This window comes from Trachypithecus francoisi, unplaced genomic scaffold, assembly GCF_009764315.1.
Source record: "Trachypithecus francoisi isolate TF-2019V2 unplaced genomic scaffold, Tfra_2.0 Lachesis_group21, whole genome shotgun sequence".
Taxonomy (NCBI): domain Eukaryota; kingdom Metazoa; phylum Chordata; class Mammalia; order Primates; family Cercopithecidae; genus Trachypithecus; species Trachypithecus francoisi.
In genome coordinates this window covers 46,795,209-46,819,128 of record NW_022681467.1, presented here as the reverse complement: position 1 = coordinate 46,819,128, position 23,920 = coordinate 46,795,209, and the positions used below count along the sequence as shown (strand labels likewise).

The 23,920-nt window shown below is 42.0% G+C and overlaps 1 protein-coding gene and 1 pseudogene across 1 annotated transcript; one reads left to right on the top strand and one right to left on the bottom strand.

Moving 5' to 3' along the window:
* Nucleotides 1-2,334: 2,334 nt before the first annotated feature.
* LOC117068297 (40S ribosomal protein S12-like) lies at nucleotides 2,335-2,832 on the bottom strand. The gene has a single exon (XM_033185373.1). It carries the CDS (start codon nucleotides 2,753-2,755, stop codon nucleotides 2,357-2,359), a length of 399 nt encoding a protein of 132 aa, XP_033041264.1. The 5' UTR covers nucleotides 2,756-2,832; the 3' UTR covers nucleotides 2,335-2,356.
* A 5,885-nt stretch (nucleotides 2,833-8,717) lies between these two features.
* Nucleotides 8,718-22,260, top strand: LOC117068321 (annotated as a pseudogene).
* The last annotated feature ends 1,660 nt before the right edge of the window (nucleotides 22,261-23,920 follow it).

Here is a 23,920-nt window from a genome sequence, read left to right as displayed (position 1 = left end):
GTTTTCAAAAGTGGTTGTTTAGACTCCCAACTGCAGTGGGTGAGAGTTCCAGCTGTTTTACATCGTTAGTAATGTTGATCCTTTTAATATCAGCCATTCTGGTAGATCTGTAGTAGCATCTCATTGCAAATTTCATTTGCATTTCCCTGACAAGCATTGAGGCTGAGCATTAGTTCACTGAATATCTTCTTTGGTGAAGTTTGTTTAGATTTTTTTCCTATTCCGTTTCTTACTTCTTTGTAAAAATTCATGACATACTGTGAATATGACCCTCTTTTCAGTAATTTGTATTGCAAACACCTCACTCATTCTGATTGTCATTTTCTTAATGTGCCTTTGATGAACAAAAGTTCTTAATTTTAATGTAATCCAATGTACAGTTCTTTCATTTATGGTAAATGCTATTTATGCCTTACTTAAGAAATCTTTTCTTGCCCCAAAGTCATAAAGATATTCTCCTATCTTCCAGTGGCTTTATTGTTTTACCTTTCATATTTAGATTTAAAATCCACCTGGGGCTGGGCGCGGTGGCTCGTGCCTGTAATCCCAGCACTTCGGGAGGCCAAAGCGGGCAGATCACAAGGTCCAGATCAAGACCACCTGGCCTACATGGTAAAACCCCATCTCTACTAAAAATACAAAAATTAACTGGGCATGGTGGCAGGTGCCTGTAGTCCCAGCTACTCAGGAGGCTGAGGCAGGAGAATCGCTAGAACCCGGGAGGCAGAGGTTGCAGTGAGCTGAGATCACACCACTGCACTATAGCCTGGTGACAGAGTAAGACTCTGTAAAAAAAAAAAAAAAAAGAAAGAAAGAAAAGAAAAGAAAAAAAAATCTACCTGGAACTGATTATTCTCATGTAGGGTCAAGTTTCATTACTTTTCCTTATGGATAGCTGATTGACCCAGCTATATCTGTTGAAAAGACCACTCTTTCCCCCTCTACTCAGAAAGGCCACCTTTGTCATAAATCATGTTACTTTAGATTTGTGGGTCTGTTTCTAGAAACTTCTATTCTTTTTGGCTGGTCTCCTTGTGTATCCTCGCACAAATATTACACTCTGTTCGTTATTGTCATTTGTTAGTAAGTCTTTCCTCCAACTTTGTTCTTTCTGTGGTTCTCTTGATTGTCCCTGGACTTTTTTGTATATACATTTTTGTATAAATTTAAGAATCAACTTACAATTTCCACACACAAAAAAGAAAGCTGTTGAGATTGTGAGGATTGCACTGTACCTGTAGATTTGGTGAGAACTGAGAGCTTTACAATATCGAACCTTCCAATTCATGAATATAGTATCTCTCTCCATTTAGTTATGTCTATTAACATTTCTCTCCCTAACATTTTAGAGGTTTCTGCAGAGACTCTGACATATCTTTCAGTGGATTCATGCCTAGGTATTTGATTTTTGATACTATTGTAAATAGTATTGCTTTTAAAACCTCATTCTACAATTGTTCCCCTTTGTTATATAGAAATGAGGTCAATTTTTGTATGTTAAACTTGTATCTAGGGACTTTGATAAAATTAATTTATTATTCCAATAATTTATTGGTAGATTCTTCCAGATGTTCTGATTATGCAAATATGTCATCTGTTGATCATTTTATTTCTTCCTTTCTAACCTTTATACATGTTTTGTCTGTTTTATTGCACTGACTAGGACCTTCAGTACAATGTTGTGTACCAGTCACGATAGCAGGCATCCATCCATTCTTTCAACATTTTACCAAGGTTTTTATAGATACACCCTATCAGACTAAGAAAGTTCCCCTCTATTCCTGATTTGCTAAGAAAGTCCCCCTTCTACTCTTAGTTTGCTAAGAATTTTTATACTAAGGAATGTTGGAATTTAACAAAAGTTTTTTCTTTTTATATTGAGATAAATAATTGTATGCTTTTATTATATTCATATGGGAAATTGCATTGATGAATTTTAAATGTTAAACTATCTTTGCATTTCTAAAATATTTCCAACTGGTCACAACATATTACTTTTTTTACTTAATTTCTTGCACAAATTAACATATTACTCTTAATATATACCAGATTTTAAAATGTGTTAATATGTTTAGAATATTTGCACCTATACTTAAAAGAGAGATTGGTCTAAAATTTTCCTTTCTTATAGTGTTCCCGTCAGATTTTGTTATCAGGGTTATAATAGCTTCCTAAAATGAGTTAGAAAGGAGTCTTTATTATCCTTTGGAAGGATTTGTCTATTTGTATTATTTCTTCCATAGATCTTTAAAAATTTTTTGCCAGAGAAGCCATCTAGACCTGCTTGAAGTTTCCTTTGTTAAATGGTTTAAATTAGATTCAATTTTTTGTGTGTGTGAGCCAAAGATTTATTTCTTCACTTCTTGCATTTGAAGTACTCTTCGATAACATCCTTGGCCTGAGACTCTTTGCCATAGTCCTTAACTACTACACAACTGCAACCAACCACTTTACCAGGTTTCCCGTCTCTGTCAATTTTACAGAGGCCTACCCATTCTCCTAGTTTCTTGTTGTCATCAACTTTAATTAGGTTGACTCGCTGTTCAGCACAAAGGGCCTCCACCAACTTGACATACATAGGCTCATCACAGTTGGATGCAAGCACACAAAGATGAGCTTGGCGCTTGTCTAAGGCTTTGGCAGCTTCGCGAATTCCACGTGCTAGGCCATCGTGGATGAGGGCAGTCTTCAGCACCTCTTGTAAAGCAGTATTAACATCCATTACGCCTCCAGCATCAATGCCTTCCTCGGCCATGGCGGTGGGTTACGGGTGAAGCTGAATCTTGAACGCACCCAAGCCTTGGCCTCCGCGCCACTTGGCGGCGGCAGGGAAAGAGCAGATTCAATTTCCTTAATAAAGGACTCTCTATCTTTGCTTTTTTCTTGTATCAGATTTATGATGTTTTTTTAAAGGAATTTGTTCATGTTATCTAAACTTACTGTCCTAAAAATGTTCATAATATCCTCTTGTTATATTTTTTCATGTTCATTTGACCTATAGTGATACCCTTTTTAAATTCCTGATCCGGATCATTTTAGGCCTTCTCTGTTTTTCCTCATCAGTTGCTAAGGATCAAAAATTAATAAAAACGTCATTAGTCTTTTCAACAAGCTTTGGGCTTTGTGGCCTTTCCTTAGTATATTTGTTTTTAATTTCATTATTTGCTACTCCTGTCATTATTATTTCCTTCTTTTTGTTTTCTTTGTGTGTAAGTTGCTGCACTTTCTCAAATTTATGAAAACAGATGCTTAGATCTGATTTCTACTTATTTTATTAATATATGTATTTAAAGCTATACATTTCCTTCTAAGTACAGCTTTAGATATCTCCAATAAGACTTTTCTCCATTTTTTTTTTTATTGAGATGGAGTTTCGCTCTTGTTGCCCAGGCTGGAATGCAATGGCGTGACCTCGGCTTGCCGCAACCTCTGCCTCCCCGGTTCAAGCAATTCTCCTGCCTCAGCCTCGGAAGTAGCTGGGATTACAGGCATGCACCACCATGCCCGGCTAATTTTGTTGTTTTTTTTTTTCTTTTTTAGTGTTTAGGGGATCAGGGATTCTCCATATTGATCAGGCTGGTCTTGAACTCCCGACCTCAGGTGATCTGCCCATCTCAGCCTCCCAGAGTGCTGGGATTACAGGCATGAGTCACCGTGCCCAGTCTTTTTCCCATTTTTTATGAAGGTATAATCTATATAAAATGATAATCACACTTTTTAGTGTTCAGCTCCAAGTTTTGACAGATGTATATAGTTGTGTAACTACCACCATGATGAAGATAGAGAAGAGCTCTATCACTTCCCAAAAATAACCTTATGCCCCTGTATCCAGGGCAATAATTTTCTCTTCAGCTGCATCTAAGCAGCTATCAAACCCATCCACTGAGTTCTCATTTTTGTGCACTTGTTTCTGTCATAGAAATTTAATTAATCATATAATCACCATTATATGTGATCATGTATGTTGTTTCATTTGTTTTTCTATTTTTTAGTAGTTTAAAGCAGACGGGTAAATCCAGTCCCTGCACTTCATCTGGACCAGAGTAAAAATTCCAACAAGTTTTTATATGTAATCTTTTCATTATCATTTGGTTGAAAATATTTTCTAATTTCCATTGTAATTTCTTCTTTGACTCATCAGTTATTTAAAAGTGTATGGTTTATTTTCCAAACATATGGGAAATCTTCTAGTTATCTTTGGATTAATTTCTAGCTTAAATATACTATAGCCAGAGAACATATTCTGTGTGATTTCAGTTCTTTGAAATTTGTTGAGACTTGCCTTATGGCCCAACATATGGTCTGCTTTGTTAAATGTTCCATCAGCTCTTCAAAATAACGTGTATTCTGTAGTTGTTGGGTGCAATGTTGTATGTATAGCAATTAGGCCAACTTATTAATCATGTTGATCAAGTATTGTAAATCCTTACCTTTTTATTTCATCGGATCATATTAAAATCCCTTAATGTGATTGTGGGCTTATCTATTTTCTTTTCAGTTTTGTTGACTTTCAGATTACATTATTTGATACAAATGAATTTTAAATTGCCAAATCTTCCTTATGAATTATACTTTTTATCATTATGAAATATCGCTTTTGCTGGGCACAGTGGCTCATGCCTGTAATCCCAGCCGTTTGGGAGGCTGAGGTGGGCAGATCATCTGAGGTCAGGAGTTCGAGACCAGCCTAGCCAACATGGAGAAACCCTGTCTCTACTAAAAATACAAAAAATTAGCTGGGTGTGGTGGCACATACCTGTAATCCAGCTATTTGGGAGGCTGAGGCAGGACAATCACTTGAACCTGGGAGGTGGAGGTCTCTGTGAGCCGAGATCACACCATTGCATTCCAGCCTGGGCAATAAGAACAAAACTCTGTCTCAAAAGAAATAAAAAAAGAAATATCACTCTTTATCTCTAGTAATATTTTTGCCTGAAAGTATACTTTGTCTGATATTCATGAAGCTATTTTAGCTTTCTTTTAATCTATCCTTTTCTATCCATTTATTTTCAATCTATCCTCCTGTTTATGATAGTCCTTGTAAGCAGCATATTGTTGGATTTGTTTTTCTATCCAGTCTAATAATCTTCATCTCTTAATTAAGATATGTAATTCATTTGATTTTAAATATATTATCATCTTGTTACCTTTCTTTTGTATCATCTACTATAGTCCTCCTTTTCCCATCTTCATTATTTTCTTTTTGAAAACATTCAATATGTATTATTACATAACACTCTCAATTATCTTATTATTTATACATTCTTTTACTGTCTTATGGATTTACCTAGAGATTGCAACATACATCCGTGATGTATCAGAAAAAATAAACCTAGTCTGGGCAACATGTGAGATTCCATCTCTACAAAAAAATTTTAAAATTTGCTGGATGTGTTGGCATGCATCTGTGGTCCCAGCTACTTAGGAAGCTGAGTTGGAAGAATCACTTCTTGAGCCCAAGAAGTCGAGGCTGCAGTGAGCCATATTTGTGCCACTGCACTCCAGCCTGGGCAACAGAGCAAGACCCTATCTCAAAAAATAGTATATACATACACACACACACACACACACACATACACACACATACACACATATATACACACATTTATTTCATTCTGAATCCCTAAGTTGCATCTACACACACACATATTTATATATATATATATACACACACACATACACATTCATATATATGTGCATGTGTGTGTGCTTTACCATTTGCCAGAAAACAAAAGGTCCTTGGAACACTTTAACTCCATTTACTACCTCCTAATTTTAAATGTTTTTATTGTCATGTGTTTCAATTCTATGTACAGTTGACCCTTGAACAACGTGGGTTTGAACTGCATAGGTCTACTTATACATAGATTTTCTTTCACTTCTGCCACCGCTGAGACAGCAAGACCAATCCCTCCTCTTCCTCTTGCTCCTCAGCCTACTCAGTGTGAAGACAGCAAGGATGAAGACCTTTATGATGATCCACACACCACTTAACAAATAGTAAATATATTTTCTCTTCCTTATGATTTTCTTAATAACATTTTCTTTTCCCTAGGTTACTTTATTATAAGAATATGGCATATAATCCATGTAACTTGTAAAATATGTGTTCACCAACTGTTTATGTTTTCAGTAAAGCTTCTGATCAGCAATAGGCTATTAGTAGTTAAGCTTTTGAGGAGTCAAAAGTTATACATGGATTTTTTGGCCAGGTGCAGCAGCTCATACCTGTAATCCCAGCACTTTTGGAGGCTGAGGCGGGTGGATTGCTTGAGCCCACGAGTTTGAAACTAGCCTGGGCAACATGGCAAAAATCTATCTCTCAAATTTAAAAAAATTTTTGTTAAAAATTAATCAATAAAAAGTTATACATGGATTTTTAACTGTGCAGCAGGTCACCACCACTAACCCCAGTGTTGTTTAAGAGTCAACTGTATATTATCTTAATGTAATAATTATAAACATATTATAATAAACATATCATTATAAACCTATCATATAAAAAGATAAACATATTAATTTATGCAATCAGTGTTCATTTAGATCTATCCATTTATTTACCCTCTGCATTGTTCTTTATTTCATCCTGAATTCCTAAATTGCCATTGAGGATCACTTTTCTACCTGGAAAATACTATTTATTATTTTCTTTAGTGTTAGTATTCTGGTGAAAAATTATCTTGGCTTTTGTCAAAGAATGTCTCCATTTCTCCTTCATTTTTAAAAGTAGTATTCTGGATAGAGAATCTAAGTTGACAGTTTTTTTTCCTGCACTTTGAAGCTATCATTTTATTGCCTTTTGGCTTCCATTATTTTTAGCTATTATCTTTGTCTCTTTGAAAGTAACATAGCTAATTTCTGGATGCTTTATAAGTTTTTCTCTTTGTCTTTACCTTTAAGCAGTTTGACTATGATGTGACTAGGGATAATTTTCTTTGTATTTGCTGCATAGGGTTCTTAAAGATCCTTTACTATATGGATGAATGTCTTTTATCATTTTTGAATAATCCTCAGCGAATGTCTTTAATTGTATTTCTTCCATATTCGCTCTGTCCTCTCCTCTGTGATTCCAATTCCATGTTTTAGACTGTTGCACCTTATACTGTGTGTCTCATGTTCTTTCATTTTCCACCTTTTGTCTCTCTTTGCTTCATTTACATATGTTCTTCTGATTTATTTTTCAGGTTACTAATTTTTCAGCTGCATCTAATCTACTATCAAAAACACATCCACTGAGCTCTCATTTTCAAGCCTTTCCCAGTTGTAGAAATTTTATTTGATTCTCTTCTACAGTTTGTTATTCTCTACCAAAATTCCTCATCTTGTCACCTAGTGCTTTGAACGTTTTAATAATTATTATTTTAAAGTCCCTGTCAGACAATGCCAATATCTGAATTCCCTATAGTCCTATTTCTCTGACTGTATTTTTTCTTGGTTTTTGTTCTAATCTTGCCTTTTTGTCTTCCCAGGATTTTTGTAATTGTATGCCAGACCTTGTAGATTTAAAGTGTAGAATATTTTAACCCCCCACATTGTATTTGTCTTAGCCTGGATTCCCCCAGAAAGGAGAACCTGAGACCTTGATTTGTGTGCAGGTAGTTAATTTTGTTAGTAATCCAAGCACACAGGAGTGGGATTCTGAGAAGAATATGACAGGGAAAGAGAGAAAGCCAATTCATGGGTACACACTTGAATTGGTCATTACTGGGGGTAACTGGGGATTGATCCAAACTAAGACCTCCTAAACAACAACAACAAAAATCTAATTGCATCTCAAAATGTCCTGCCTAAAGAATGAAGAAGCATTTATTCCCCAACTCGCATTCCCCATTGGTCAAGGGTTGCTTATGGGTGGTTAATTGTTTCACTTCTAGGATGCATGTACATGATCGAAAGGTAGATTCCCATGGCCAGAGGCATCAGAGTAGCCCTGACATGGGGAGTTAGAGATAGCAAAGGCTGAGGCAGGTGATGCTGAGTTACACCTGCACAAAGTTAGTTGTGGCAACAGTGGCTGGAATAAAATACAGAGCAATAAGATATGAGGAGGGACGGAAAAAACTTCCAGTCTCTTTCCAAAGAGGATGTATTTTGCTTCTAACAGGCAACTGGGTTAGGAAAAGATGAACCTGATTCAATCACGGATTTTAATGGCTCAGAGCCGAGCTTCAGTCCTTCTGAAGGATGGTCTGTTCCTAGTTCTCCCTTACTTCTAAGCGGCAGCTCTCCGGGGTCCTAAATCAATCCTAGGGTGTTTACCAGGGCCCTCCTTCTGTGGCTGGCTCTGAATGCCCGTATTTGTTGCCCCAGCTCCATAAATCTGCTTTCAAATCAATGAATGCCTTAGGGGGAAAAGTGGTTTGAAATATCAGACTCAGCGTTAAGGGTTTATTTTCCTTCTGGGGTCTTGGCCCCTTGAATCCTGGTTGCCTTTGGTAGTTTTCCAAAGCCTTAAATCAGATCTTCTTTTTTACGCCCAGGTTTTCTAGTTGTTCTCAGAAGGAAGATTTGTCTAAAACAAGTTATCTGCCATTGCTGAAAGCAAAACTTCTCATTTGTTTATGAAAAGGTTTTGGAGGTAGACGTGTACCTTCAAGTGTTAAAAACAGCCTTAAAAAACAATCGCCTCAAAGTCAGGGTTGAGCTTTGCATCCATACTCTCCTCCTCTTTCTAGGACATAGCTGTCACAGTGTCTGTCACTTGGCACACACTTAATATGTGTTCAGTGAATGCATACCCTGCAGAGTTCCTTGCTGTGTCTGTGGAGGATGCTGTGGGGGTTGGGAAGACCATCCTCTTCCTTCAAAGTCCCCATGGAGCTGACAAGAAGCTAAGGTGAGGATGAGAGGTCCCACAGACTTTAACAATCATAAGATCCCCCCCGGGAGAAGACTGATATGAGCTCATTTCTGGACCCCATCCTGGAGTTTTAATTTAAATCTAAGGCCAACATCTACTGGGAAAATATACCCTAAGCAACAATGGCTCCAGCACTAATAATTGCCCAAGACCTGAAATTCCTAATTCAAGGAGGACCCAATTTGGGGACCCCTTATAGAGGATCTCCAGGCCAGAACAAGCGTGATCTGAAGATACAGTATCTGCAGGAATGGTGTTTCCCAAAGCATGGGACCCCAGGTGACTTTGTATGGTAGAGGGGCCACCACTTGAACCAGCATTGAATCCCAGAGTAAGTAACTCTTTTTCTATCCTCGTTCAGTCCATTCAACTAAATCAAGGAGAAAGACTCAGGATGGTGCTAGGAGGTCCTTAACCCTTCTCCAGCACACGTCCATCATCCTTCTTAACAAAAGACAGGCAGGTCTCAGGTTAAGAGCCTTCTTAGGCAAAAGTATTAGCTAGTAGACAATAACATGATTTTCACTATATTTCTGTTTACTTGTAAAGTCTATTTATAGAGCATGATATTGGCTTTCCATTTACCTTAGTGACATAAGTTTAAGTAAACTTTTGAGAGTTCATGTCAACAAAAATATTAAGTTAATGGTCGCTTTAATTGTACATAACTGGAGCAAAAACCATGAAGGTTGTGTGCAAAGAAGTGAAATTTGAGGAACAGTGCCCTGAAGCAGTTCTCCTTCACTGGAAACAGACGGATGATGATGAGAACAAAAGATGTGACCCCAGGGAACCTAGGAAGGCAGAAACCCACACCAAGGCGCCTGGCCATTTAGTTCCTACCACCCAACCAGGAAGGAATGAGGGTCAGTCGGGAGCAGACAGGTATCAGCCTGCCCAACCTCCACGAGAGATAAGTTCCTTGGGGTCAGGACCAGCCATTTCCTAGTGATGCTCGTTTCCAGTATAAACACTCCTTTAAGGACTCCAACATTTTTTCTAGCACCTCATGAGACTGAAAGAGACGCATGTGAGAGTCTGAAGGAGAAAGTGAGAAGCAGGTGGGGGCAGTGAGAACTTTCACATGGTACTCAAGAGAAGTGGAAAGAAGTTTGTAAAAGGAGCCAAGTGCGTTTAAGCATTCACAAGACGTTTTCTATGGGCTCTGTTTTCTTTTTCCTGTGTGTGTGTGTGTTCTGAGACAGTCTCACTCTGCTGCCAGGCAGTGAGTGCAGTGGTGCAATCTTGGCTCTATTGCAACCTCCACCTCCCCGGTTCAAGAGATTCTCCTGCCTCAGCCTCCCACGTAGCTGGGACTACAGGCGTCCACCACCATACCCAGCTAATTTTTGTATTTTTAGTAGAGATGGGGTCTTGCTATATTGTCCAGGCTGGTCTTGAACTCCTAACCTCAAGTGATCTGCCCACCTCAACCTCCCAAAGTGCTGGGATTACAGGCATGATTACACCACGCCTGGCTTGTATGGGCTCTTGAACCTTCCTAGAGGGATACCTAATACTCATCAACAGTGAGGCAAATAGTCCCACTTCCAAAACCTTCCTAGGTTGCCTGACATGAAGGCCACTGATTGGTTCATTACAAATTTGCTGCACAAACCACCGCCATGGGAAGGCAGCCTAGAGGTGACGGAAGGCCAATGTTCCTGCCTGTCACATTTGCCTGAGATGAATGGCTTTCATTTCCCCAAGCCACCAAGACATAATCACCCACCGCACCTCTGCCCAAGTTTAATTTCACATCATGCAGCTTTCACAATTGAGTGATTGGGAGCAGTGTTTATCGAGGAAATCTTTTTGTAGCCACCAAACCTGTGGAACCATTTTCTCCTTTAATTTCCGTTCCTTACTTCCTGTAGAAACAAATAAGATTGAGTGAGGGAGCCGCTCTGCGAAGACAGGAAATATGTATGTATCCAAACCAAGAAACATCCCGTCCGTTATGTAAGTGGGAGGGGCTGAGAAGAACGAGGAAAAAGTTGTAAAATGGCAGCCCGAGGGCCCACACTGGCCAGCAAAGGTGTTTTGTTTGGACCACGCAGTGTTGTGTTGTTTTGTTTTATAACATTAAAAATATGTAAAAATTCAGAGATTTAACATAAAAATCCAGCTGTCAGGCTTCTCCTGGAAAAATCAGATCTGAACATACTGGGCCAACAATATGGCACCAACCAGATGGAACCAAATGACCGGGGCACAGGCTCCCCAGTTTGCCTCAATCCCTACCCCCACTTCGCTCCTGTGTGTTTCCCATGGAGTAACCAACTCATCCTGGTTGGCCTCAGGTGGTTCTGGCCTTAACACTGAAAGTCTCATGTCCTGGGAGCCTTCTCAGTCCCAGATGAACTGAGATGGTCAGTTATCTTGGGTAGCAACCTGGCCCCAATAAACATAGTGGACAATATTCATACTATTTGCATCTTCTGCTAAGCACAGCTCTACGCATTGTAAGTGAGTTAGCTTGCTTAATCCTTGCAGCAACTCTATGAGGCAGGTACTATATCATCCCAGTTTTACAGGTGAGAAACGGAGGCACAGTCAGCTGAAGTATATGCAGCCTAGAGGACTCAGCTATGAGTTGGGACTTCAGTCTCTTTCCCTGGGTGGGGTCTCTCTAATCCAGGGATTCAGGGCATCTTATTTTAGGTCCATGCAAGAGGAGGAAATTGACTGATCTGCTTCTAATCCACTTATCACCATGGCCCCCTTGGTGGCAGACGTGGTTCCTACCCACCCAACATGTAGTCCCTCCTCTTCTTGCTTAAGATTACAGGGCCTCGATTTTGTGCAGGGCCCATCATGTACAGGGAAGGTGAGCTCCTCCCCTACCCAACCCAAAAGAATGACAGTAGATGGTCCGCAGCATGGTAATTTTACTCCCCGTAGCTTAGTTTGGTTGGTTTAGGATTTATGGCCTAGTTCTGCACAATGAGACGTTAAGAGGAGATGTGGTGAGGTTTTTGTTCCTTGGAAGGTTTTCACTTCCTGATAAAAGTAGCAATAGGGATGAGACCTTCTCCTATATTCTGCCTTGAATGAGGTTGTGTAAGGATGGGATGCTCAGAGCTGTGGCAGCCGTTTTGTGACCCAGGCACAAACCTAAGGATGAAAAGTCAACAGATTCAGCAGGGTGGGCCTGAGGGGCAGACAGAGCCTTGGTCCTTGGTGACACAGTGAAGCCACCAAGCCAACCCTGGAGTAACCCACCTCCAAACTCCTTTACTGATTGCTTAGGTCACTGTTAGTTCATTACATTGTAACTTGCAGCTAAACATATCTTAACTGATATACCATGGGACACTCAAGAACACCTTTGCTTTTCCCATAATGTCTAGAGCAGCCCATGCCCTAGTTTCCTTCTGTCTGAGCCCTCCCCCGACCCTGTAGGGACTTCCAAGGTTTAGGAGGCACCTCCCAAGCATGAGGCACCCCCAGAGCCAGTCTCACCATGTCAGCCACATGGGAGTGAACAAAACAGAGAAATATCGATTGGCTGAGGAGCCAAAAGCTCATCGTGTGGAAGAAAGATGGGTCAAGAGAAGTGGTGTGTTTCTCCCAATGTATTCTGCAAGTAATGGAGTGAGCGCTAGTGAGGGTGAGACCTGTCCCTGGGACGGTTCCTTCCCATCTCCCCCAAGTGCTCTCCCCCATCATAGCCTCTGCAGGTCCTGGCTTTGACATTCACTCACTGTGTGACTTTAACGGAGTCCTTTGCCTTTCTGTGCCTCAGTTTCCCCATCTTTAAAATGGAGATAATCTCATCCTCAGTGTTGTGTGGTAATTGAACAAAATGATAACTGGAACATTTTCTCCAAGGTGCCTGCCCCATAGGTGTATTCTATAAATGTTTGTGATTATCTTTATTATGGAGCTGGGGAGATGGAGTAAGTGAGAAGGAGTTAGGCACCAACATTCCTATTTTGTAGGTAAAGAACCTACAACTTTGAGAGGCTACAATGGATTGCCCTCAAGTCACCCAAATAATAGGCAAATAACTAAATTTGAATTTAAACCTGGATCTATCCCATTCCAAAATCTGTTCTAGAAAGCAGAGTATTATTTTGAAGCAGGTACTAAAGGCAAGGAAAAAACCAAAAATTTCTATTCATATTTGGGATTCTTTCAATAAAGAAAAGCAAAGAGGTTTTCTGGATGGCAGGCTAAACTATTTTTACTGACACCTTTAATTAAAGACAATCACCCTTGGTGATAGAATGGCTGATCTCAGCTCTCAGGAAAATTACCCCAAATGACAAATGGAATTAAATATCCACTCAGCTACTGACAGATGCTCTCCGAAGCAAGAGAACCACAGGACTTGATTACAATGACAAGAACAGGGTCTGGCCCCCAGATTGGAGGAGAACAAAATCCACTTTCAAATGATTCTCCAATGACTTCAATTAACCGTGGGCTAAACCAGGCAGTTAGTTGTATAAGGTAGATCTCTTCGTGGTTCAAATTAAATTTCATCTAGTACAAATGCTGCTTTGAGGTTTTCAGAGAGAAAACACAATACTCAGGAAAGGACTTTGGATTTCGTCTGCGTGTGTTGTGTAATTAGAGATCAGGTGGGCTCTCCTTATTCCCCAGGGCATGTTTAAGATATTTTGTTTGTTGATAATTATTTATAATAATTGTTAGCAACGTCCTCATAATACTCCCATTCCTACTGACCTGTCCAATTCCCATCTACCACAAAAGAATCAGCAAACTCTAGGCTCTGAGCCAAATCCGACCAATGCTTGTTTTTTTGTAAATACATTTTTTGGAGCACTCCCATATTCATTCCATTTACATATTGCCTCGGGCTGCTTTCTTGCTTCAAGGGCAGAGCTGAATTGTTGTGTAAGTTGCAACAGAGACTGTAGGTGGCCTGCTAAGGTGAAAATTTCTTTCAGGTCCTTTAAGAAAACATGGCTTATGCCTGTAATCCCAGCACTCTGGGAAACCGAGGCAGGCGGATCACCTGAAGTCAGGAATTTGAGACCAGCCTGGCCAACATGGTGAAACCCCCGTCTCTACTAACAATATGAAAATTAGCTGGGTGTGGTGGCATGGGGCTGTAATCCCAGCTGCTCAGGAGGCTGAGGCAGGAGAATTGCTTGAACCCAGGAGGCAGAGGTTGCAGTGAACTGAGATCACGCCACTGCACTCCAGCCTGGGTAACAGAGTGAGACTCCATCTCAAAAAACAAAACAAAAAAAAGTACAAACCCCTGCAGAGACAGTAGAGAGGAAGCCTTTCTGAAGGACAGACATTGTTGGCCACGCTCAGAAGTTGAGACTTTGCCCAGAAGGTGACAGGGAGCTCCTGGAAGGTTAGAAGGAGGGGAAACATGGCCCCTGCAGCAGATGCCATCAGCGCCTCATCCTGTCCCCTGGTCACCTCTGCAAGGATAAGGTCACTTACTAACACCTGTGGGCATGCAAGCCCTGCCCTGTCCATGCTCACATTAGTGATCCAGGGGCTCCAACGTCCAGAGAGCCCAGGCTCAGGAGTCAGCTAGACCTGTATTCAAATTCCAGCTTCTCACATGTCCTACTGAGTGACCTTAAGCAAGTTGCTAAACTTTTCTGTGGCTAGAGAGATGGGCAGGCCAACTTTTCAGGGCCTTGGGGGACATGTGAGGAGAAACAGACAGCACAGATGTTAAGTTCAATTTGTGCTTGTTTAAAAGACAAGGAGGAGGCCAGGTGCAGTGACTCCGATTCAAAATCCCAGAGCTTCGGGAGGCCAAGGTAGGAGGATTGCTTGAGCCCAGGAGTCCAGGACAAACCTGGGCAATGTAGTGAGACCCTGTCTCCACAAAAAGTTAATAATTAGCTGGGCATGGTGACGTGTACCTGTAGTCCCAGCTACTTGGGAGGCTGAAGCAGGAGGATCACAGCTGCAGTGAGCTGTGATCATGCCACTGTACTCCAGCTAGCCTGGGTGACAGAGACAGACGCTTTCTTGAAGCAGAAGCAGAAGAAAGAAGAAAAAGAAAGGAGGAGGAGGAAAGAAAAACAATAAGGGGGGAAAAACTGTTGTAAGAAACCAGTATAACTCCTGACAGTGTCCCTGTCCAGCACAGTGGCCAGCTCAGAGAGCTCAGAGAACGGAAGTCTGTGCCTCATCTTTACTCTAGGATTTGAATAGTCAGTTCCACCTGCTTAAGATCCCAGAAAATGGGGGCCATTTTTATTATGTTTTGATTTCAGCAAATTACCACTTTCCTCAGGAAAGTCTACCAAAATAATGGACAGGAAGTTGTAGAAATTCAGGAGAGAGACCCATTTTGCTCGAATGACAGCAAACCACATTTGAACTTGAGCTAATTTAATTCTCTGCTCCAGTTCAATATTTCCAGCGAAGATTTTGAGAAACAAAATTAGATTTTCAGTAATGAAGATGAATTTCAATACATGCCACAGCTGGGCAGATTCAACTTGTTGCACCCACGGCGTTATTTCCTGGCCACATTGAAGAGTAAAGTCTGAAACTCACAGTTTAAATGAAGCCAGGAAAGAAAATAAACCCTTTAGCATGAGGCAGGATGGAGAGGGTTTTAGCCAGGCCCTTGAAGTACTTCATTTACAGGATCTTACTGTGCTGGGAGAAATAGTGACCCAGCTCTCAGGAATATAGACAGTTTGAGCTGGAACAGTTTTTAGACATTACCTAGGGCAACTAAGGTTCCGTAAAACAAGAACCATAAGATTTTGTTTTGTTTTGTTTTGTTTTTTATAAAACAGGGTCAGGCGCAGTGGCTTACGCCTGTAATCCCAGCACTTTGAGAGGCCAAGGTGGTCGGATCACAAGGTCAGGAGATTGAGACCAACCTAGCCAACAGGTGAAACCCTGTCTCTATCTAAAATACAAAAATTAGCTGGGTGTGGTGGCACGTGCCTATAATCCCAGCTAGTTGGGAGGCTGAGGCAGGAGAATTGCTAGAACCAGGGAGTCAGAGGTTGCTGCAGTGAGCCGAGATGGCGCCACTGCACTCCAGTCTGACAACAGAGCAAGACTGTGTCTCAAAAAAAAACAAAAAAACAAAAACAAAAACAAGCTTTCACTCTGTTACCGAGGCTGGAGTGAAGTGGTGGTGGTGCAGTCATAGCTCACTGCAGCCTTGACCTGCCCTCAAGTGATCATCCTGCCTCAGCCTCCCGCGTAGCTGATTATAGGCACACACCACCATGCTCAGGTAACTTTTCAATTTTTAGTAGAGACAAGTTCTTGCTCTATTGCCCAGGCTGGTCTTGAGCTCCTGGGCTCAAGTGATCCTCCAGCCTCAGCCTCCTAAAGTTCTGGGATTATAGGCATGAGCCACCACACCCAGCCCACCATGAGATGTTTCTAAGAGTACAAGAGCCCAGCAATGAGTAACAAAATCTTTAAATCCACCTATCAAGAAAGACATTCCCTTTTCAACTCATCTTTCCCATTACATCGATGAAGGAGTCTCTGTTTGATGTTACTAGTTCTTTAACATTTCATTTTGAAACAACAGGCCGTAGGTCAGTGGCCACGCTGCCCAGCTAGAATTTTCCTTATAGATCAGGAGTCAGCAAATACTTCCCACAAAGGACCAGAGAGAGATGATTTCAGACTCTGCATGCCTCATGGTCTCTGTCACAATCAAAGGCAAAGGCAGCCATTGACAAAAAGTCCTAAAGTTTATAGACAAAAAGTCCTAAAGTTTATAGACAAAATGTCATATAGTATGAGTGCGGTTGTGTTGCAATACACCTTTACTTATGGGTACTGAAAGTTGAAATATTCTTCACATATCATGAAATATTATTCTTCCTTTGATTTTTTTTCCCAACCATTTAAAAATAGAAACATCTTTCTTAGCTTGGGAACAGCTCAAAAACAGGCGGCAAGCTGGATCTGGCCATGGCCATAATTTGTAGACTCTGTTGTAGAGTAGGGTGGTGGCCACAGAAGAGGAGTCCACTGTGCTCATCACCAGCTTGGACTCTGCAATTCCAGCTCCTCAGTTTATCACTTCTGTGATTCCAGAGAGTTACTTTGCTTCTTTGTGCCTCAGCCTTCCCCTCTGTAAAGTGGGAATAATAACAGCACCTACCTCAGCAGGTTGTTATGAGCATGAAGTGAGCTAATCCACATTAAGTGCTTAGAACATGACATGGTATGCAGTGTTAAATCGATATTAGCTCTTGTTATTGTTTATTTTTACTTTTACTTTCTCTTTAGAGCAAGCGATACTGATTTTTCAAACATGGTGATAATATACTTTCTTTTTTACCTAATCTTATTTAGGTAAAAAGTCAACTTAAAGGGAAATATCATTTGAATGTATATAGTCTTATGCAAATAGGGCAAAAATTATAAATGGGACACTCAAATGACTGAAGGTTCAGAAATACTTTGCTAGTTCCTTATCTTCACTATACAAGGTTGAGAAATAAATATTAAAGATCAGACAGAGTCTTCATATAAAAAGAGAATTAGGCCAAGTGCAGTGGCTCACACCTGTCATCTCAGCCCTTTGAGAGGCCAAGACAGGTGGATTGCCTGAGCTTAGGAGTTCGAGACCACCTTGGGCAACACGGCGAAACCCCGTCTCTACTAAAATACAAAAAATTAGCCAAGCATGGTGGTGGGCATCTGTAATCCCAGCTACTCAGGAGGCTGAGAATTGCTTGATCCCTGGAGGCAGAAGTTGCAGTGAGCCGAGATGGCATCACTGCACTCTAGCTTGGGCTACAGAGTGAGACTCTGTTTCAAAAAAAATTTTTAATAAAATAAATTAATTTAAAAAATAAATAAAAGAGAATTCGAGTGCATTTCATTGTCTGTGACTTTTAACTGTTAGAGTCATGTGTATAGATTGTCTTCCTGCCCCTCCTACACCATGAGCTCATAGAGGGAAGGGACACATGGCTTCTGAACCCCTAACCCTCAGAATGTGGAACGTAGCACACAGACAGTGACCACTGATATTTGTTTTTTGAATTGAGGTAAGGTGGACTATTCCATCTCAACTAAGAACTAAAAATAAAATCCTAAGGCCCCCAACCAACTGAATAGACCCTCCTTGGCCAAGAGAACCTCAGAGAAACTGTAAAAACTGAGTTCCAGGCCATCACGGGACAGGAGGTCAGACTCACCCTGTTATAAACCCCTTCCCTTTTGTGGCTTGAACACAATAACTGACCAATGTTAATGTGAACATAGAGATCATAAGACTGATAGAATGGACTCTTTGTGGCAATAAGGTACCAAATTATAAACAGGATCTAAGGCCGAGCCAAGCAAGGGTTAAGTGACACATCCCCATCCTTAAAGAAACTACTGTAGTCATGTTCTAAAGAATCTAAGGTTTCTCTATCATCTGAACAAGCACTGACCTCAAGATCGGCAACACTAAACAACTTCAACTCATGCCATATACTGACTAACTGCCCCCGTTCCACAAGCCACAGCTTCAGCTTTGACTGGACAGAGGCTGATTTCAGTACTTCCTCCTGATAAGAGACCACCAGCTGTAAACAGGTTCTGGCCAGTTTACAGAGGCTGCACACTGAGTGCCTTCAAGGCCCTGCTTTACCTTTTGACCTACAGGGTATAACTAGAATGCATTTAAACACTGTCTCCTTCCCAAAGAGAACATAAGGCACACATAACATACACGTTTATTCATACATACATCAGAACCCCTTTCATGAATATTCATAGCTCCTCCTGTAACCTGTTGAATATGTCTACTTGATCAACCCATCCATGAATTTCTGTCTCATCTTTCCCTCCCTCAAAGTGCCTGCTTAACGGCCTCTTCCAGAGGCGATGTTTTCCAGTCTGGCAGAATGGCCACCTTCCAGGCTACAATCCTTTATAAGAAATAGTCTCCTTTCTAAATTTATAAATGTGTGATTTTTTTTTCAGTTGACACAACACATATGAACCTTCAAGTCACTTCCAGCCTCCCAAAAGACCGGGAGTCCGATTTTTTTATTCATTCATTTCGCAAACACTTAAGAACCCCAACCAGGAGCAAGCTGTGCTCAGAGAACCCTGAGAAAAGCAGTAAATAACCTAGCCATTGCTCCTGGTCTTTGACGGTTGGCTCTGAATTATCTGATCACACATTCCCAACTTTAAAAACTGCTAAACACTGGCCTTTAATACGTATCAATTATTAATATGTATTTAGCATTATTTATTGTTATGGTATCATATAATAATAATTATGTTATTACATAGTCATAATTTTTTTTTTTTGGAGAGTCTCACTCTGTCGCCCAGGCTGGAGTGCAGTGGCATGATCTCGGCTCACTGCAACCTCCGCCTCCTGGGTTCAAGCAATTTTCCTGTCTCAGTCTCCTGAGTAGCTGGAATTACAGGGACCTACCACCACACCCAGCTAATGTTTATATTTTTAATAGAGATAGGGTTTCACCATGTTGGCCAAGCTGGTCTTGAACTCCTGACCTCAAAGTGACCTGCCCAGCTCAGCTTCCCAAAGTGCTGGGATTACAGGTATGAGCCACTGCACCCAGCCATATCGTCATAATTACACATAATAATATATTTTATTATAAGATATAAAATATAATTATAAAATATAATATTGGTGTTATAATTAACAAAGTACTATTTATTAACTAGGAATAAAAAGGAAGAAATGACCATAGCTCCTGAGCTGCCCCTAGTGTGATGAACCTGGTGGGATGAACCAGGAGCGGCTCAGAAGCAATGATTGTTCCTTTTTATTCCTAACTAATACTTGAATTATTAATTATATATGTATTTATTTATAAATTGCATGTGGATACCACTTTTTTCTTTTTTTTTTCTTGAGACAGAGTCTCTCTCTGAAGCCCAGGCTGGAGTGCAATGGCATGATCTTGGCTCACTGCAACCTCCCCCTCCTGGGTTCAAGCGATTCTCCTGCCTCAGCCTTCCAAGTAGCTGGGATTACAGATGCCTGCCACCACGCCTGGCTAATTTTTGTATTTTTAGTAGAGATGGGGTTTCACCATGTTGGCCAGGCTGGTCTTGAACTCTTGACCTCAAGTGATCCACTTGCCTCGGCCTCCCAAAGTACTAGAATTACAGGCGTGAGCCACCACACCTGGCCGTGGATACCAATTTTCCGGTCTATCCCACACATTATAAAACAGGCAAAAGGCTGTGAAACCAAAGTTATAAGGTCCTCAGCGCTGCTACTTTCTTTCCACGCACCCCACTTTGAAGAGGACCCTGGGTGTGGCGGAGGCCAAGCTCACACCTGCACACAGTCATAATGCAGGGGTAAGCCCCTGGTCAAAGTGTGACTGTGTTTGCTAGATGGGGAAGATGGTCCAAGGTTGGGGACATCTGTGACAGACCTGAAGCTGAGCTAGAGCTGAGATGGAAGTAGACTTTCGGAGGCAGAAAGTCCAGAAGGAATAGTCCCTCCCAAGCAGGGACCCTGTGGTTCCAAGCTCTCTTCCTCCTGCCACCTTCACAGCTTGGGAATGGGAGGGAGGAGGGTAGAGGCAGGGAGAGCTGGTGAGTTTGAGATGCCCTTTATCTGGTACATTATCTTAGCATGGCCGGAATAACTCCCACATCATGACATTGGCCATGGGGTTTTTCTTATTCCCTTCCCTGTGTTCAAGGAAGCCTGTACATTGCAGCAAAACTTCCTGCTGTCTTTCTGGCAAGGAGCCCAGCTTCATCATCACTGAGCGCTGCCCTTTGGTGCCAGTGCAGAACACGACAATAAAGCCTGACAGTGGGATTAGGATTTTGCAGACCCTCGACAGCAGGTCTGTGGAGCTTGGGAGCCTTCCAGGGGCCCTGCCTGTTACAGAAGCTGGGCACACAGCTCCATAGATATTTGTCTAGTGAATGAATGCAGGCACAGATGAGTGAATGGAGGAATATTTGCTCAAGTCCTAGCTCCACTACTTTCAGAACAAAACCACTAATAGAAGGAGGAGCTAGATTGCATTATTTCCAATTCTTACAACTGCACAGCAGAAATTATTTTGGCCCTGTGAATACTAGGACTGAGAGGAGAGAGGACTCCCAGCATCCCACCTGCTAGGAAAGGGGCAGAGCTGCTGCGAGGCCCCAGGTAGCCTGACCCTGAGCCAGCTTCTCATCCCCTTTGCCAATGGCTTCAATGTGGGGACTGAAGGGGATGCTACTGGCTAGGTCAACCCAATCATCTGACTCTCAAATATCACCTCCCATACCTCTGCTATCTGTTTACTCACAAGCTACTGGAATACCTCCAGCTATGGGCCTCCCATTTTTACCTTTGGATAACTAGAAGATTCTTCTTAATTTGGAGCTGACATTGGTTTCCCTGTGACGCTGTCTCTGGAGTCCGTCTTTGGGAGTTTTAGAAAACAAGTCTCCTCGCTTTCCCTGCTGCCCACAGAGGGGGTCCACAGAGTGTTGTTCTGGATTCCTGTCATAACTCCAAGGGAAACTTTCACAAGGTCCAGAGCCCTTGATGTCCTGCAAATGAAAGAGGAGGATGTCCTTAAGTTCCTTGCAGCAGGAACCCACTTACATGGCACCAACCTTGACTTCCAAATGGAACAGCACATCTGTAAGAGGAAAAGTGGCGGCATCTACGTCATGAATCTAAAGAGGACCTGGGAGAAGCCTGTGCTGGTGGCTCGCACCATTGTGGCCATAGAAAACCCTGCTGATGCCAGTGTCATATCCTCCGGTAGCACTGGCCAGAGGGCCGTGTGGAAGTGTGCTGCTGCTACTGGAGCCACTCCTATTGCTGGCCACTTCACTCCTGGAACCTTCACTAACCAGATCCAGGCAACCTTCCCGGATCCACGAGTTCTTGTGGTTACTGATTGCAGGGCTGGTGACAGCCTCTCACAGAGGCATCTTATGTTACAACCTATCTACCATTGCTCTGTGTCACACAGATTCTCCTCTGTGCCATGTGGACATTGCCATCCCATGCAACAAGAAGCTCACTCAGTGGGCTTGATGTGGATGCTGGCCCAGGAAATTCTGCCCATGCAGCGGCTCAATTGCCTGCAAACAGCGGTGGGAGGTCATGCCTGATCTCTACGTCTTCAGAGATCCTGAAGAGATTGAAAAAGAAGAGCAGGCTGCTACTGAAAAGGCTGTGACAAGGAGGAATTTCAGGGTGAATGGACACTGCTCCGGCTCCAGAGTTCACTGCTACTCAGCCTGAGGTTGCAGACTGGTCTGACGGCATGCAGGTGCCCTCTGTGCCTATTTGGTAGTTCCCTACCCAAGACTGGAGTGCTGAGCCTGCCACGGAAGACTGGTCTGCCACTCCCCCTGCTCAGGCCACTGAATGGGTAGGACCAACCACTGAATGGCCTTACACTGTTCATGCACAGGCTCTGAAGCAACATGGAAATAAGGTTGACAGAAAATAAACACCAGTTTCTAAAAATGTTTTTAAAAAGAAAAAGAAAACAAGTCCACTCTTTCAGATATGTGGATTAATATGTGTGTGTGTGTGTGTGTGTGTGTGTGTTTAGAGAGGTAGATAATGCTAGCATTCAATATTGATAGAATGTTTATATATTATTAAGATTTATTGCATGCTTATCATGTGCCAAGTACTTTACAGAAATTATCCCACTTAATCCTCACAACACAACTGTGAAGTAGGTATCCTCAGACCCCCTTCTTCGGATAAGGACACCAAGGTTCAGAGAGCTTGCACCACCTGCCCAGAGCCCCACAGACAATTCCTGTCTGAGCAGAAGCTACACTCAGGCCCACAGTAACCCCAGCACCCTCCATTCAGCTGCCATGCCACCCTCTTGCAGGCCTTACTAGCCTGGTCTCTTGCCTCTAACGACAGTCCATTTGTGTTATTCAAGTTATCACTTTCCCTTTAAAAAATGTTAGAAAGCATGGGATTCATCCATAACCCCATCACCCAAAGATTACTATTGTTAATATTTCCATGCATTTTTCACATCTAGATATAGATAGTTTGGGTTTTTTTTTTTTTTTTTTGAGACGGAGTCTCGCTCTGTCGCCCAGGCTGGAGTGCAGTGGCCGGATCTCAGCTCACTGCAAGCTCCGCCTCCCGGGTTTACGCCATTCTCCCGCCTCAGCCTCCCGAGTAGCTGGGACTACAGGCGCCCACCACCTCGCCCGGCTAGTTTTTTGTAATTTTTAGTAGAGACGGGGTTTCACCGTGTTAGCCAGGATGGTCTCGATCTCCTGACCTCGTGATCCGCCCGTCTCGGCCTCCCAAAGTGCTGGGATTACAGGCTTGAGCCACCGCGCCCGGCCAGTTTGGGTATTTTTTTTTAACAAAAATGAGCTCATACTATACATGTTATTTTGTAACCTATATTTTCTACCCAATTATATATCTGGAACGTCTTTCCATAACAACACATAAAAGCCAGCGTCATTTTATGACTGCCTGGAATTTCATTCTATGGATATACCAAAATATATTTAACTACTCACCTCTCATTGCACATTTAATTTTCTCCAAATATAAATCCCCCAACACATATCCTGGCACATAGATCTTTGTCTGTATATTCCACTATTTTGTAGGTTATTGCCTATAAGGAAAATTGTTTGAGTCCAAGGTTATGCCCACTCGAAGGTGTTGCTGCAGAATCCCGACACCCCTCCTCAGTGTAGGAGAGGGCTTGTCTCTCCACCCTCTAGCCCACAGAGCTGTCAGCTTTTTAAATCTTGGCCAACCTAAAAATTATAATAAAATGGCCGGGCGCCGTGGCTCACGCCTGTAATCCCAGCACTTTGGGAGGCCAAGGTGGGCGGATCACGAGGTCAGGAGATCGAGACCATCCTGGCTAACACGGTGAAACCCCGTCTCTAGTAAAAATGCAAACAATTAGCCAGGCATGGTGGCGGGCACCTGTAGTCCCAGCTACCTGGGAGGCTGAGGCAACAGAATGGTGTGAACCTGGGAGGCGGAGCTTGCAGTGAGCCGAGATGGCACCACTGCACTCCAGCCCGGGTAACAGAGCAAGACACCATCCCAAACAAGAAAATATATATACATATATATATATATATTTATATATTTATATATAAAAA